Source organism: Chelmon rostratus, chromosome 5, assembly GCF_017976325.1.
Source record: "Chelmon rostratus isolate fCheRos1 chromosome 5, fCheRos1.pri, whole genome shotgun sequence".
Taxonomy (NCBI): domain Eukaryota; kingdom Metazoa; phylum Chordata; class Actinopteri; order Chaetodontiformes; family Chaetodontidae; genus Chelmon; species Chelmon rostratus.
Genome location: NC_055662.1, coordinates 16,468,496 through 16,484,272, shown reverse-complemented (window position 1 = coordinate 16,484,272; position 15,777 = coordinate 16,468,496). Strand labels below are relative to the sequence as shown.

At 41.0% G+C, this 15,777-nt stretch overlaps 1 protein-coding gene across 1 annotated transcript; it reads left to right on the top strand.

The window, feature by feature from the left end:
- The first annotated feature begins 275 nt into the window (after nt 1–275).
- mrps27 (mitochondrial ribosomal protein S27) lies at nt 276–13,598 on the top strand. Its single transcript, XM_041937399.1, has 11 exons — nt 276–357; nt 618–701; nt 1,805–1,875; nt 1,994–2,052; nt 2,603–2,717; nt 3,512–3,590; nt 4,852–4,967; nt 5,177–5,279; nt 5,381–5,517; nt 7,211–7,372; nt 11,720–13,598. The coding sequence occupies exons 1-11, from the start codon at nt 285–287 to the stop codon at nt 11,966–11,968; spliced, it is 1,248 nt and encodes a 415-aa protein (XP_041793333.1). The 5' UTR covers nt 276–284; the 3' UTR covers nt 11,969–13,598.
- Nucleotides 13,599–15,777: the final 2,179 nt, after the last annotated feature.

Below are 15,777 nucleotides of genomic sequence, written 5' to 3'. Positions count from 1 at the left end.
CGACTCGTCAATTTATTTTAACTTTAAATGATTTGACCTCAATGGACTCCTCCTGGCTCATATAAAGTATGGAGTTTTATGTATGATTGTTGTCGGTTTGTGTATAAATAAAGATATGTTGCAACAGTATGCATGAAAGCTTTATCAAAAACTTATTTGTGTGCAAAGGAATAATTAAAAAAAGATAGAGGATTTCCGGCTTGTTAACCAGGGCTCACTGTTTGGTATAACCTTATGTCGGGAATATCACCCCCGCCCCAACCACGATATGGTATCGTCCAAAGATGGCAGCCTCCGTGTGGAAGCGGTGTGTGACTGCAGCAGTCAAAGTTAAATGTTTATCTCCGTCTATTTCAGGTAAACACATCTTACATCTTGCAACGAGAAATTTATACTTTTATTTGACTGTATTTCTCTGTAAAACTTCTATTTGTTTAGCCTCAATTGTGCTTATGTGTGTGTTTAGGCAGGAGAAGCTAAATGTCCCCTGTTCATGTTATTAGCTAACTTTGTGTAGCTACATGAACTAGCTACCTAAAAAAACTGAGGTTTCATCACATAGTTTGCTGAAGTTTTTTTTATATCTACCTGACCCGGTTCACTGTTTGTCTTTGCAGCCAGAAGATGGTTGCTGTCAGCGGCTTACACAGATGCAAAAGTGTGGGAGGAAAGAGAGAGAGAGAAAGATCCTCAAAACCTGGGTAAGAGTTAAAGCTTTTTGGCATTATCCAGGAAGACCTATTTTGTCACCTTGTACATATAAAGAATGTCAGTACTCCACAATTTAATCATCTCTTTTAATTACAAACTTTATTTGTATAGCTCCTTTCATACAGGGATTACAGCTCAAAGTGCTTTGCAGTTTTTCTATATTTATTTTAATTGATGAAATCAGGTCTTGGGTTCATATCCAGCCCATGCTCTCCCCTTGCCTCAGTACATTTCCTCCCAAAGTCCAAACAAAGATGAGCTGAAGACTGAAGAAATTACTAATTTGTGAATGTGATTAAATTATCTATATCTATATGTGTTACAGACCTGTCCAGGGTAGGGTAGGCTCCTGCAGATGATGAGTAGATACAGAAAATGGATGGAGATGTACTGACGGCTGCAGAGGGTCCAAACTGAAAACACATTTCTATTCCACATATGATGCGTCTAGTGTGAACGCATGAATTTTAAAAGATGAAATTCCTAAACAGGGAATGCCATAATCTATGGCAGTACGTTTTGGGGTACAGAGTGATGCACAGAGCACTGACAACTGTCAAGCAGAAAAAGTTTTTTTTTTTTTTTTCATCTTTAAATGTATTTTAAGGTAAGATCTGATTAAAATATGGCTTGATATTGCATGATTAAATATGTGGTAAGACAAAATTAAACATTTTTTTTATTTAAATTCCTCAGTTTAAGATAAAAATAAGTGTAGTAGCACTGGTATATGTATAATGTATACTGGTGCAGTCCAGCGGCAAATACTGTTACTGTGTTTGCACTTAATCAACACAGGGTGGCAGTGTTAGGCTGCAGCCATGTGGTACACTGATGGTAACTGTTGGATATGATGACACACAGCCCAGCATATCTTAAATCAAATCTAAATTAATAGGACTTATGTTTTTTTAAATGGACCGCAACTGATGATCAAGTGTTGATGACATAATCAAATGCATTTTATTTGGTGCTCCAGCAAGTGTATCACAATGACATAACGGACTGTACAATACATCCTGAATAGTTTATTACATGATAAACTGTATAGTAATAGTCTTGTTGATGTTGTTGTTTTTTTTTTTACTTACAGCCACACTGGCCAGCATTATGAACAGAACATATGAAAAGAATCTCCCTGTTAGCTCTCTCACTGTGTCACGGGTAAGCTTCATCTAAATTTGAATAGTCTGTATTTTATTTTGTTTTGTTCGTGTTAAACCTGCCGCAGATAGCTCAACAAATGACTTTTCAATATCTATATTTTGTGCTCGTGTTTCAGTTTGTTGACAACATTTCATCTCGAGAAGAAATTGATCAAGCAGAGTACTACCTTTACAGGTGAGGATGATTTTTGCTCTTTTGCATCTTCATGTCTGTGTCAGGTTTCTGCTGATTCCTTGGTTTTGTGTGGTATCAACTTATGTGCTTTTCTTGGAATGAATTGTCTGTTTGGTTTGTCTGTTTTGGTTTGCGTTCGGTCACATGCTTTTCTTTGTTCGGGGCAACTCCAGATTTTTCCTGTTTACTCCTTCCTCTGGAATCTGCACCCATTCTTGTGATTACAAGATTTTGTGTATTTCTCAATCGCACCCTTGTTCAGGGCACATTCATTTTCACAATTGGGTGAGAATTAAAATATCTGCTTTCCACTTTGGGAAGTTTGTAAACACTAATTATTATTGTCAATACTTTCATCTGTTTTTGATGTGTTGTATTTCTGTTATTTGTGCTGGTTTTTCAGGATTAAGCTGTCAGATTTGTTATTTGCTCTTCAGGTGGTTCAGCAGCTGAAATAGTTTACCACAGACTCGTAGCATTCAGATGTGTTTTCAGCAAAACTGTGGTGGGTGTAAAAACAGGAAAAACTTGTTGTTTTTAATCCCTCCAGGTTTCGTCACAGTCCAAACTGTTGGTACCTGAGAGACTGGACCATTCACAGCTGGATCAGACAGTGTCTGAAATACGAAGCCAGGGAGAAGGCCCTGTATACAGTTAAAAACAAGGTACAGTGCATGTTATAATCCCTCCATTTATTCTCAAGACTGGACCCAGGCTCAAAATTAGAAGACTCTTTGGTCAGCCTGAAAGAAGCTCATCTTTATAATCAGAAAGGAAATCTGATCAGAGGCTCCTGATCGGGGCTGACAGCAGCACTTATCTGGCAGTGTGAGCAATCACAAATCCAATTTTAACCACCCAGATGCCTTTTCAAACTGACCTGAGCAGCGCAAATAGCGTCAAACGTGTTTGACATTTTCAGCCCAGCCTGCGGACTGTTCCTAAATGAGTTGTAGTATCTGGGAATCACTGAGTTATTCCGAAAGCAGAGCCGTCCACTAGCCAATGACGTGTTTAGAGTGAGATAAACCGGAGCGTGCTCAGTCAGTGTCTGTTGTTGTTATGATTGGTGTCATATTACTGTGAGATTACAGGTCTCGACGTCAGAGGTTCATGAGGAATCTCTATTACTGAATGTGATATACAAAGTCTGCACCGAATAATGTTGGATAAACAGTCCATGCTATACATGTCATGCAAATATTCATAATCTGTGTGTGTTGACTTGTGTAACTCATGTTGTGGGGACATAAATTTGTTTGGGTTAAGGTTAGGGTGAGGGTTAGGTTCAGTCAAGTAGTGGTTATGGTTAGGTCTCTAGGGAAAAAAAAAAAAATCAAATCTGTTATTTCCCCAAAAGTGACCTAGGTATTTTTTGTGTGTATGTGTATATCTATGTGTATGTATGTGTGTGTGTGTGTGCGTGTGTGTGTGCGCGTGTGCGTGTGCGTGTGTGTAGGTCCAGTATGGAATATTCCCAGATGACTTCACCTTCAACCTGCTCATAGATTCTTACATTAAGGATGGAGACTTTAAAAGTAAGTTGTTTTTTTTTTTGTTTTCAATCAGACATTTGAAAAAAAAAAAAAAGGGTTCAGACGGATGAAATAATGTACAACCAAACACATTGTTGTTGACTGTGAATAGTTTTGCCAGGTGTGGGAACAGACTGTCTATCAAATCACTAAAATCAGATTTCAAACATTTTATTTCCTTGTTTGTAAAAGGCAGTGGTGAAGGGGAAGCCTGATTATTTGTCTGTCATAATATTAGACAGTAAACAGTTCATTGTTTGCAAGTGAAGGCACAGAGTTGGTATGTGTTCACTCGCATGTTGAAGTTTTGATTACATTTGATAAAATGAAGAATTCGCTGTTTGTATAGTGCTTATATACTGTATAACTTTAGTCTGCAGCTCAAATGTGATGTTTCATTACTTTTAGGGATAAAACTGGCAGTATTCCATAGTTTTTATTATCCTTCTGACAAGTACTGCCTGACTAACGAAAACCTGATATCTCATATTTCTCTGTGTGATTGTTGTCCAAACACACACCAATGAGCCATGTTGTTGCATTAGCCAACATGTTATTTTGAGTAATTCCCACAAACACTGGAAATTTGGAAGAAAAAAAAATCCCGCCTGGCTGAGGCAGAATAGCTGGTGTACTGATAAAAGCAAAGTGCGACAAAATGCCGTGGAAACAGACTTGGTGAATAAATCATGACGTACATCAAGCATGTGACTTATTTGTGACTCCAGTTCCTGTTTCTCTGTAGAGCTGAAAAACAGCAGCAGGTGCAAAACATCTACATGGACCAACGAGGAGCTCCTCAAATTAATATACGAAAAAATGCCATTTTTCTCCATGTTTTTGTTAATCGGCACTTTTTTAAATGACATCATCTTGTCGCGCCCTGTTGTTCTGCAGTGGTTTAATTAAGAATTTGCACTACCAGCTGTTTATCGAGATGAACCAATTCCCAATATTTGCATAACAGTAGTGGATGAAAACATTAATTAATTCAAGTTTTCTTGAGATTTTTCTGGAGATTTGTTTAAAATGTGCACTGAACTTGGCTGTTCTGGATTTCTTGACAATAAGTAAAATATAGAATGGCATCAGACTTATCTTTTTAACTTCACAAAAGGTAACCAGGACAGTTAAAAAAGCATGTTGACTGCTTGTGATCTTAAAACTTTGTTACATCTCAATTTTATAATCTCTAAAAGGAAATCTGACTTATTCAAGAAAAGGATTGATGATGTACATGAGTGTCTTTGCTCTACTTGTACAGATGCGTGCTCTGTGGTTGAAGAGGTGATGCTTCAGGAGGCCTTAGACCTTCCCTCCACACAGATCCTCTCTCTGTACGCTCTGGGCACTTACCTCGCAGGCAGACCACAACTCACTGTGAGTGAAACAGCAGCCACAGCTGCAGCGTGGGAGGTGCTGTGAAAACAAATCATCCCAGAATATTCTTATGCACTGAAGTCATCAACATCCTGATACTCAGGAGTGAAAAGATGTTTTACATTCATTTAGGAAAAATGGACTCCTGAAACTGATTAGTATGTGAATGTTGCAGCAGAACTAACAAATAAAACGCTGTCTGTGTTCAGGTGTCAGAGGAGCGGGCGCTGGGAGCATCGCTGCTCATCTGTGGAATGACGCAAGACAGCACTGCTGGCCTCAGCGCTCAGCTGCTTGGCAATGCTCTGCTAGGTGTGTATTTGAGTTTCTGCCCCCACAGTGTTGCTCTCATCCAGTGTTCTGTCATTAGGCTGCTTGTCTCATTTTTTTTCTCCTCCTCCTCACCCATCCAGGAAAGGTGGAGATGTCGAAGGGCATACATGCCGTCTTCAAAGGGATGCCTCTCTTCTGGGGTCGTGGGTATCTGGGCCGAGCGCTGGATGTCATGGAGAAAGCTGCTTCCGGTGATGTCAAGCTGTCCAAAGACGCAGTAAGAGCAGAGAAATTTAAAGGAGTATTTCATTGTATGTGTGTGTGATGGAAGCGTCATCTAAAAGAAGGAACTTTCTTGCAGGAAAGTTTAAAGTTGAGCTATTTATTGTTTAAATGTTTTTTTTTTTATCACATGCAGAGGTGTACAGACAACTGCTCAAAAGTCCGGTCTTCATAGTGGGGTGTGAGGCGTGGGCATAGTCATAAGTCTATTATGAACAAAACCCAGATGACTACTGGATATACTCTCAGTGGCCACTTTATTAGGCACGCCTATAAAATCTATGACAACCCAAGACAACAGTTCTGCCCACAACTGTATGTTTATTATTGAGGTGGTGTATAAAACAACAGACTGCATAGAAAAGGTGTAAATGTTGTGAATACTGACCTTATTAAGCCGATCAGGTATCCCCATTAAGTACCTTAGTTTCCTCATTAGTATTATCATTATAGGGCTGCACCCAGTTTTATTCTTTTTTTACTTTCAAAGCTTCTGTTCAGATTTTTTAATACATGTCGCCATATTTTCATGAGTTGCTGCAACTGTGCAATAATATCGGGTTTAAACAGAAGGAACAGACAAACAAAGAAAACCAAAGCTGCGCAGCATTCGAATGCTGATTTACAACTTCAGTGTCTACATTAAGTATTCAGCATCATTAACTTCACTGTTTCTGCTTTCAGTTACAATCATCAAGTCATGGAGGGCTTGTGACTCAGTATTAAGCAGCACGGCAAAAATGATCCCAATGTGCTGCACACATTAGTGAGGTATACAGCCTTTACATTTGTCGAAAAGTGTGCACTGGTATCAGATCTGTGCTCGGTATCAGCAGATACTCTGAGTTGAGGTACTGGAATCGTTATCAGGAGATGGGGGGAAATTGGATTGGTGCGCCCCTAATTATATCATATTGCAGACAGCATTACTCCCTGCACTCGTTTGGACTTTGGTTATTGATATCCCCCCTCTGACTGTGAGTTTAATGTCAAGCATATTTCCCAAAGTGTGAAATAATGAAAAAGTCTGTTGCGGATGGCTCTGAGTCACACAGCAGAATGATTAACAACAAAACATCACACACACACATGCGGTAGAGGCTGTTGTTACTTTCCAGGTGGGGTGTCTGACATAGACAGTGTTCATCTGCTGAGATGGAACACACACGCTGTCATATTGTTGTTAATTTTCCGTCTGTGCACTGACACACAGTCGGGTGTTGCGCCTCTAATCCGGCCTGTGCTGTCCAGTTTAATGGTTCAGCTTTGTCCACGTCTAATGAGATTCTGAAGAGCCTGGAGCAGCGAGGACGTCTGTGAGAATCACTGCAACAGGAACTAAACGGCCTGTGTCAGACAGCGACACAGCAATAATGTAGACAGAGCAGATAATACCGTCGGACAGATAGGAAATATTACCTGTGAAATGAAGGCGCTGGCGACTGCCGCCTCAGGTCACAGTTAATCATACCTCTTCTTTAGATTAAGAGGTTGGTTGTCAAGTGAGGGGTTCAGCCTCTTTCATCAAGACGTGCCGCTTCTGTGAACTTTAAATAAGGAACTGGACCGTCTTAAAAAGTTAAAAATCTGTCACTAGCGGCTGTTTCAGAACTGCCTTTTATATCGATTTTGCAAACATACTGAACAATCTTTCATGATACTTAACACGGATTTTCATTATTCCTCAGCTGGACTACGTGAATGGCTTGCTGCAGGAGCTGTCTTCCGCCTCGGACACGGACTCATCTGGAGAGGAGTCAGCAGGTGAGGAGGCCAAGAAAGAAGACGCCGTGGATGAAGATGACCAGGCAGAGCAGGCTAAGCTACCTCAGTACGCCGGCAGGTTCAAGGTGGGTGTTTGCGGTGTACAGCAGGCGTAGTAGCAACTAGGGATGCACGATAATTATTGGGCCGATAACAGGAAATTATGATGTCATTCCGATAAGTCCGATATTATGACGAACAACACCGATAACATATGTGTTTTTGTCAGCGCGGCAGTGCCTCGCTCCCTATGACACCCGAATGGCCTGCAGTGAATGCTGCGTCAAGTGACGTTAGCATAATCAGAAAAACTCCTTCTCACTGGGAAAAATCAAGAATACCCCCTCATGCCAGAAAACAACTCGTTAACTCGGTCATAATTTTGCTAGTTGCTGACTTGAATTAACATTCGCAGTATTTTTTCACATGTTACACACAAAAATAGAAACATGAACTTAAATAGGCCAAAAGAACGACTGGCAAACGAGGGAACGGGGGAATGTACGTTACACCTTGAATGCAGCATGCGGCACAGCGTGCTTATGAAAACAGAGTTCAGACTTCTTCAAAGTTTCCGAAGAAGATTGTTGGCTGGTTATTCGTAACAAATGTTCCAAGCGAGTTCCACTAGGAGCGAGAAATGGCATAAGCTTTAATACCCGATCAGTCACCTGAAACATAACCAACGCTTTGACGGAGTTTGGAAAGCGTATGAGGACGGTCGGCCTGCTAAAGACGCTAATGTTAGCAAGCCAGCCGCAAAGAAGCCACCGGGACTTAGGCGTCGGCGAGGCTTTCGAAAAGTCCAAGAAATTTGCCAAAGATGACCCACGGGCTAAGGTTATTGAAGATTTAATCATGGACGTGATGGTGCTTGACTTACTATGGACTGCCCTTCTTCAGTTTGTTTACATAGATAAGTCTAAGTAAGGGATCATGTATCTTCCTTCAGGATGACATAGAAGCCCGACGCGACGCTTCTCTGTCATGGGAAACTGCTCACTATACATTATCCCGCTTAGAACACGGCTTACTACTAAAGCATTCAATAGTGTGACACAAAATAGTGATTAAAACATATTTTATTGATTTAAAATGAGTCTGCTCTCACTGCGCAGCGGCTCTGAAAGTAAACACGTAACTCTGCGGCGGTTGGCTCGTTTGCTGTAGTTTCACAAAATGGATGAATATTTTTCCGACTCTGAGGTGGTGGACGATGACTATGATGAACGTCCTTACCGTTTTGAGCCGGAGTACACGGACGAGGAGCTCGTTGAAAGGAGGATGCGGAGGCAGAGAGAGGAACAGCTGGCCAAACAACAACAAACGCGTATCTCCTGGCCGCAAGTCCCACTCTGAGCAACAGAGGCATTCCTCCTCTGTTGTCATCGATGAACATTGTCCACAAGAACACCACCAGTTGCCGTTTACTCGTGGACGCGCAGCCGTTTGTTGTTGTTTTGGCCAGCTGTCACAGTGTGATGTCACGGTGTGTGATGTCACGGTGTGTGATGTCACGGTGTGTGATGTCACCGTGTGATGTGATGTCACCGTGTGATGTGATGTCACAGTGTGATGTCAGCGTGTGATGTCGGTGTGTCATGTCACAGTGTGTCATGTCGCAGCATGTCATGTCACAGCGTGACGTCACTGACATCACCATGTGATGTCACTGTGTGATGTCACTGTGACGTCACACTGTGATGTCACAGTGTGATGTCACAGTGTGATGTCACTGTGTGATGTCACTGTGATGGTCATTTCTAATTATATCATTCTGAGATATTAAAATCATCGTTTGTGGGGATGCATGATAATTATCGGGCCGATAACAAGAAATTATGACGTCATTTAGATAAGTCCGATATCATCACGAATAGCCCCGATAACATATATGTTTTTGTCAGCAGGGCAGTGCCTCGCTCCCACTATGACACCCGAATGGCCTGCAGTGAATGCTGCGATCAAGTGTTGGCATAATCAGAAAAACTCTTTCTCACTGGGAAAAATCGAGAATACCCCCTCATGCCAGAAAACAACTCGTTAACTTGGTCATAATTTTGCTAGTTGCCGACTTGAATTAACATTCGCAGTATTTTTTCACATGTTACACACAAAAAATAGAAACATGAACTTAAATAGGCCAAAAGAACGACTGGCAAACGAGGGAACGGGGGAATGTACGTTACACCTTGAATGCAGCATGCGGCACAGCGTGCTTATGAAAACAGAGTTCAGACTTCTTCAAAGTTTCCGAAGAAGATTGTTGGCTGGTTATTCGTAACAAATGTTCCAAGCGAGTTCCACTAGGAGCGAGAAATGGCATAAGCTTTAATACCCGATCAGTCACCTGAAACATAACCAACGCTTTGACGGAGTTTGGAAAGCGTATGAGGACGGCCGGCCTGCTAAAGACGCTAACGTTAGCAAGCCAGCCTCAAAGAAGCCACCGGGACTTAGGCGTCGGCGAGGCTTTCGAAAAGTCCAAGAAAGGGATCATGCATCTTCCTTTAGGATGACATAGAAGCCCGACGCGACGCTTCTCTGTCATGGGTAACTGCTCACTATACATTATCCCGCTTAGAACACGGCTTATTACTAAAGCATTCAATAGTGTGACACAAAATAGTGATTAAAACATATTTTATTGATTTAAAATGAGTCTACTCTTGCCTGTCACCGCTCTCACTGCGCAGCGGCTCTGAAAGTAAACACGTACGTTGCGTAGCAACCGCCTCTCGCTGTGCGCAGGCCGGCAGGCAGGATAACTTATTTCTTTACAGATATTCAGCGAAATCATGTCAAATGTGGAGAAGTGATGGATATCCCAGACCTGATAGAGACGTAGCTGGAGACAGAGTTTGGTTTACCGCTATTTTTTCGGACTGATGGATAAAAGTCCTGCATCAGCTGATTTCTGCTTTCAGCGTCATACATTAAAAAATCTGTCTCCAGTTTTGTCTCCACTCAGCAGTCTTTTAGCAGACCGATCGTCCATGCTGTGTTTCTCTTGGTGTTTTTTTCTTGTCTGTCGGCTTCAATCTGGTCAATCTCTGCGTCCTCAAGTCTTTTGTGTCTTAATATCGCTCCTGCTGTCGGTCCAGCGTTGTTCTTTACTTTTCTCGTCTTTTTTGCTGGGGACATCATTCTCCAGACAAGTGTTTGGTCCTCTCCAAACAAATTAAAAATGATGTACGGAAAATGCTCCATATTATGCCACTCAAATCAGCTGGCGATTTGTTATTGAGCTTGGTACATTAAGGGATTGCCCCTTTAGTCTGACTGTTAGGAACACGCGATTGACCAATCAGAATTGAGTATTTAAGAGTGCCGTCTTCTAACTTCTTTCAGTACAATATGCACTGTGCATTATTTTTGTTGTCATTGAGGAATGCACCTTTTCAGTTTGTTTAAATAGAAATGTTTGAATCTAAGTTGTGTCAGTGCATTAATTTTCTATGTCTATTTATTTTTTGTAAACTTCTGGAATACACTTTTTCAGTTTGTAATCCTGATGCATGTATTTGAATCATTTCAAGGGGCCTTTATTTTTTATATCAGTAAGTAATGCACCTTATTTAAATTGATGTGAGATATGTTTGATAGCTTTAAGAACATGTTTGAGAGGCTTACCAATAGTTTTTCATTGGAAAAATAAATATCTCTTCATTTAAAGAGTCAAAACTGTTTTTGGTTTTGTTCGTGGTATTGATGTCATGATGTTAGGTATATGTGTGTGTTATCGGTTATCGGTATCGGCCTGTAGGAGCTGAAAGTTATCAGTTATCGGTATCGGTTTTAAACAGTTATCGTGCATCCCTAGTAGCAACTCAGTTTTAATCAGTTTCCTTGTCACTACAAGTAAACATGTGATGAACATTTTCATATGGCTCAGGAGGTAGAGCGGATTGTCCACTAATCGGAAGGTTGGCAACACGATTCCCAGCTCCTCCACTCTACATGTCCAAGTGTCCTTGGGCAAAATATTGAACTCAAAATTGCTCCTGATGGCTGTGCTGCAGAGTGTGTGTGTTGGGGGGTGTCTGTCTGTGTGTGTGTGGGTGTGTGTCTGCGTGTGTGTGTGGGTGAATGCTGACTTGTGCTGTATAGCGCTTTGCATGGTTGGTGGACTAGAAGAGCACCATATGAATGAAGTCCATTTACCATTCTTTCTTGCCTTTGTGGGCACACTAGTGTGTTTCTTGGCATGCTGTTGCCTCCTGTTGATCAGTCTAATGGTGTGAAACCATTGGCTGGAATGAAAACATTACTCTGTAGTGTTAGTAGTGGTCAAAAACTCCACGGGGAAGCTTAAGCATGTTAAAATTGAATTGAATTGAAACTGGTTTGGAGGGTCTCACCAAGTCATTTATAGGAAGTGATGAGGTCACAGTCAGGCTCTTCAACATCTTTTTGTTTCCCTACTTCTTCAGGAGCTGAGCAGCCAGCTGGACTCACAGGGCAAAGTGGACCCCACCTCCTTCCAGGCTTTAGTGACGGCTCTGGCTCAGCAGAACCTGGCGGCTGCAGAGAAAAGAGACTTGGAGCAGTACGAGATACGGGTACAGGCCTGGGAGGCCGAGACGAGGCACCTGATCCAGAGAGAGAAGGAGATGAAGGAGAGGGCCGAGCAGGAGAAACAGGAGCGACTGGCTGCCAAGGCTGCAGCCCAGCAGGGGTAGAGTCTCTGAAGCTGAATCAACATCACTGAACTGTCCATTCAGTATGTACGTTAAAATTGTGTATACATGGAAGATCATAGGAGTCTCAAAAATTGTGAAATGTCAACATTGTCAACGTTACATCTGCTCGTGTCATTATTACTTTTATATCTGTTAATTATTGTGCACCTATGTGTTTAAGTATTGCCCTGTTTTTGTAAAATTAAATAGGGCAAATCTAAATATATATTTGTCAAAACAAAATTGATTTTCATTTGATATTTATTTGCATTGATCATTCAGTCTCACATTTATTGTTTTCTGTCGTGGACTGTGGGATGATATCATTATTGGAACAAATGCACACATAAATCCTGAAGCCTGATGGTCAGGTGGCCCCTCGTAAGCAAAAAGAAGGGAAAGCTGGGGAAAGATCCCACTCCTTTTCCTCTCTGCCTGCAGTCATGTGTGTTTTCTGTGTATGTGTCTGTAGCATCTTTGGAAGATTTCTCACAGGGGATTGAAAGGAGTATTGCACCGATGAAATGCTGATAACTGTAGGAACAGACACAAAGTTCACACAGTGTGAAAAAGTGAAAAGATCAGCATGAGAGTGCAGCATTAGCGCACGTTAACTGGCAAACTGAGTAAAGCCTGAGTTGTTTTGACTGCGCAGGAAGATAAGATAATAGATCTTTGGAGAAGAAAATGCCGTTGTGGTAGTGCACGTAATGCATTCAATCCACATTATGTTGCAGCTATTCAGTATTCAGAGCATGGTCTTGGGAAACAGCCTGGTATGCAGTCCAGGATGAATGAGCAGCACAGAATGCTACAACAAGAGCCATTGTGACACCCAGGCTCCTTACTGACTGCAGCGCTTCACTCATAGTCAGTATTCTCCTATATCAGCATCATAGATGTAATTTAGCTGAAAGAAAATATCATTAGTCATATTTAGTCCCTTCTGAATATCATAATACAAAACCGATATTTTTGAAGAAAGTACTAGAGTCTTAACGAGCTAACACACATCTGAAGGTTTGATCTGGTTTGAAACTAGCAGGTTAGAATAGTTAAGGAAGGACTTAATTGCCAATTTGGTAATCAATGAATAAATAATGGATGCATCTCAGTCCTGTTCTGGAGCGTTTGTATCGCCTCATCAGCGGATTAAACTCATTTCTCATGGAAATGTAGTCTGAGCACCTCTAGGACTTCTTTTTTTATCAGCCTGTAGACAGTGATGCTACAGACACGTCACTGAACACATCAACAGCCACAGGTTGAGTTTTTCAAAAGCTTTTAATACAATTGATACTATCAAATGTAAAATTAATGAAGATCATATCGTTAAAAAAAAAACAAAGTATTGATACAAACTGCAGCGATATTTGTGCATATCCAAAAACCAGCTGATATCCAAGTCTGTCATGATGTTTAAAATTAAGCGTGTTCCTTCCGACCAGATATGTCGACTTTTCTTTTGTGCATGTGTCTCTTCCTCAGCCTTGCAAACTGTTGGCTTTATAGATTACAGGGCTGACTGTGAACAAGCAAGAGGCTGCGTGTCACAAACTGCAGTAGAACACCCAAACTGAGGCACAATGCGCTGTATGCATGTCTAAAGAATGCTCCTACAACCTGAAAAACATCAGCATATCTGACATGTCTTGAAAGGAAAATGCTTCGTTGAGGATAAGTCCTAATTCACAAAATCCAACTGGAATATGCTGTTTATATGACCTGTAATACCTGGAATATTGTCATATTCAGAAAAATAGTGTAACAGTGTGTCTCTCTGGCACAGAGGAATAAGATATCTCAGACTACAGAAGCAATACTTGGTATTAGGATTAGTTAATTGTAGGTTTTGGGATTTATCGACAATAAGAAAAATACAGAATATTAACAACTTCATCCTTTAACTGCAAATCATTTAGCGGATGCTTCTTCATTGTTTTCTCTTTTGTTGACCATGATTTATGCAGCAGACAATACTGACGTATTGAGTTTGTTTTGTACATTCTGTGTTTATTCTATCATTTGGTGGCCTTCTTGCTGCATTAGTAACAGTTAACTGTTAAATTGAACCTCGGGGGCAACATATGTAAAGTGTAATTATCATAAGGAAAAGGGCCGCTGTCCTCTTGAGTCTCAGTCTGAGCAGCTCAGGCTATTATTATGCATGATGCTTATCTGCTGATGATAAAACCATAGCTGCTTAGAAGCTGTAGATGATGAATTAGCTCTAATCTGTGGTAAAAATGGGTCATTCATCATTCTCTGTCAGCTTCTCGACTTAAAATCCTTGGTTAAAAAGTAACACGAGTGTTTGTATTTCTGGCTTGCTTTCACCGTCATTTCGGGTGTTTGAGCGAACACTGCTGATGAGGACGATCAGGTGAGGTGTGATGAAGGGAAAAAGTCAGGAAGTTTGACATCTGCATCACTGGTTATCTGATGCCTAGAGCCAGTGTGTGTGTGTTTTAATGGGGGGAACTGTCTCCTGGTTTATTTGAGATATGTAAATATTACAGAATCTGCAGGAGCAAAGGAGATGCATTAGACATGATCAGCGCTTAGCCTGGATCAGCTGCTCCTGAACCCTTTATCTCTACCAGGAAACCTCCTTTGTAGAATAAAGACACTTCATTGGTGAGAGAATTTAGAATAAAGCCAGCACAGCCTCATCTAATCTTTAAGGTTTAGTATGTACTCTCTACTCTGAACAGTACCTTCCACGAAAGGCCTGATTCACACATTTTTAACCACTTGTGGCAGAGATGTTATCTTTCCGTGGCTGCAGTTTGTCCTCGTCATGCAAATGTAAAACTGCGTTTTTGCGTTTTTTTCCTGAACTTAAGTCAACAGGATGCAATTCCTGTTTTTGATCTGTAGGTGCGATTTCTATCTGAAATGGGAGGCCGTTGTGTCCATCCTGTTCTGTAAAGCAGCTTACAGGATAAGATGCTGCCGCTCGCGTTGCTCTTGGCCAGAGTCTCCAGAGAAACGTGTTTATTAATCTTTCATTATTCATCAAGGTCAGCGGCTCCGTATTTAGCATTTTAAAGAGATAAGTGAAAACAAATAATGTTTCATTTATCTGTCTGTTTGTTTTCAGGGTATGCTTGGCTTTTATGCGTCCTGACACTGGTGAATTGCTCACATATTAAACAATTACAAATTAGGCACATGTGCGGTGGTAATTAGATATTGGATTGGTCATTTTGTCGTCATCAGCTGCTTAATATAACCTTTTTATAGCTGCTCACATGTTTGCGTCAATGCTGCAGAAACATGACAAGTTTTTTGAAAACAAAGTTCCAACTCATAAATTATATACATTTATAGACACATACCAACATGGCTTTTAGGACTTTTCCCTTCATCATGTCCTATAATTGGTTGTTTCCACCAAATAACAACTGACCTCCTTCTACCTCCATAAATAGCCTCATGTTGTCTGCGAAATTCAAATGGTGACTCTCCACACTTTTATTAAAGCTGACACATACCACCAATTATCAATAAAAATAAAAGCTTGGTTTCCATGACAACACAGCAATCTAGGCTTTTATCGAAAGGAAGTGGGCACGGCTGCATCTAAAGCAGGGTGGAAAATTATAGACTGCGTAAGCTAAAGCTTTTAGTTTGCTTGAGACGAACAAGTCGGTAAAATGTGTCAGTGGCTAAATTCTTAATAGATGTTTGCTTTGGCCTCACCTGAAGAGCCTGCCGTCGAAGAGGAGGGCACGATGTAATGAACAATGGTACAAATGGGTATGGAGGTGCACACACGCGGACAACCTTTTCCTTACTGAAGTTCA

Coding starts and splice junctions, on each gene's coding strand:
- mrps27 (XM_041937399.1), top strand. CDS start 285: ATGGCAGCCTCCGTGTGGAAGCGGTGTGTGACTGCAGCAGTCAAAGTT. Junction 4,968..5,176: donor CAGGCAGACCACAACTCACT/GTGAGTGAAACA, acceptor GTCTGTGTTCAG/GTGTCAGAGGAGCGGGCGCT. Junction 5,518..7,210: donor TCAAGCTGTCCAAAGACGCA/GTAAGAGCAGAG, acceptor ATTATTCCTCAG/CTGGACTACGTGAATGGCTT.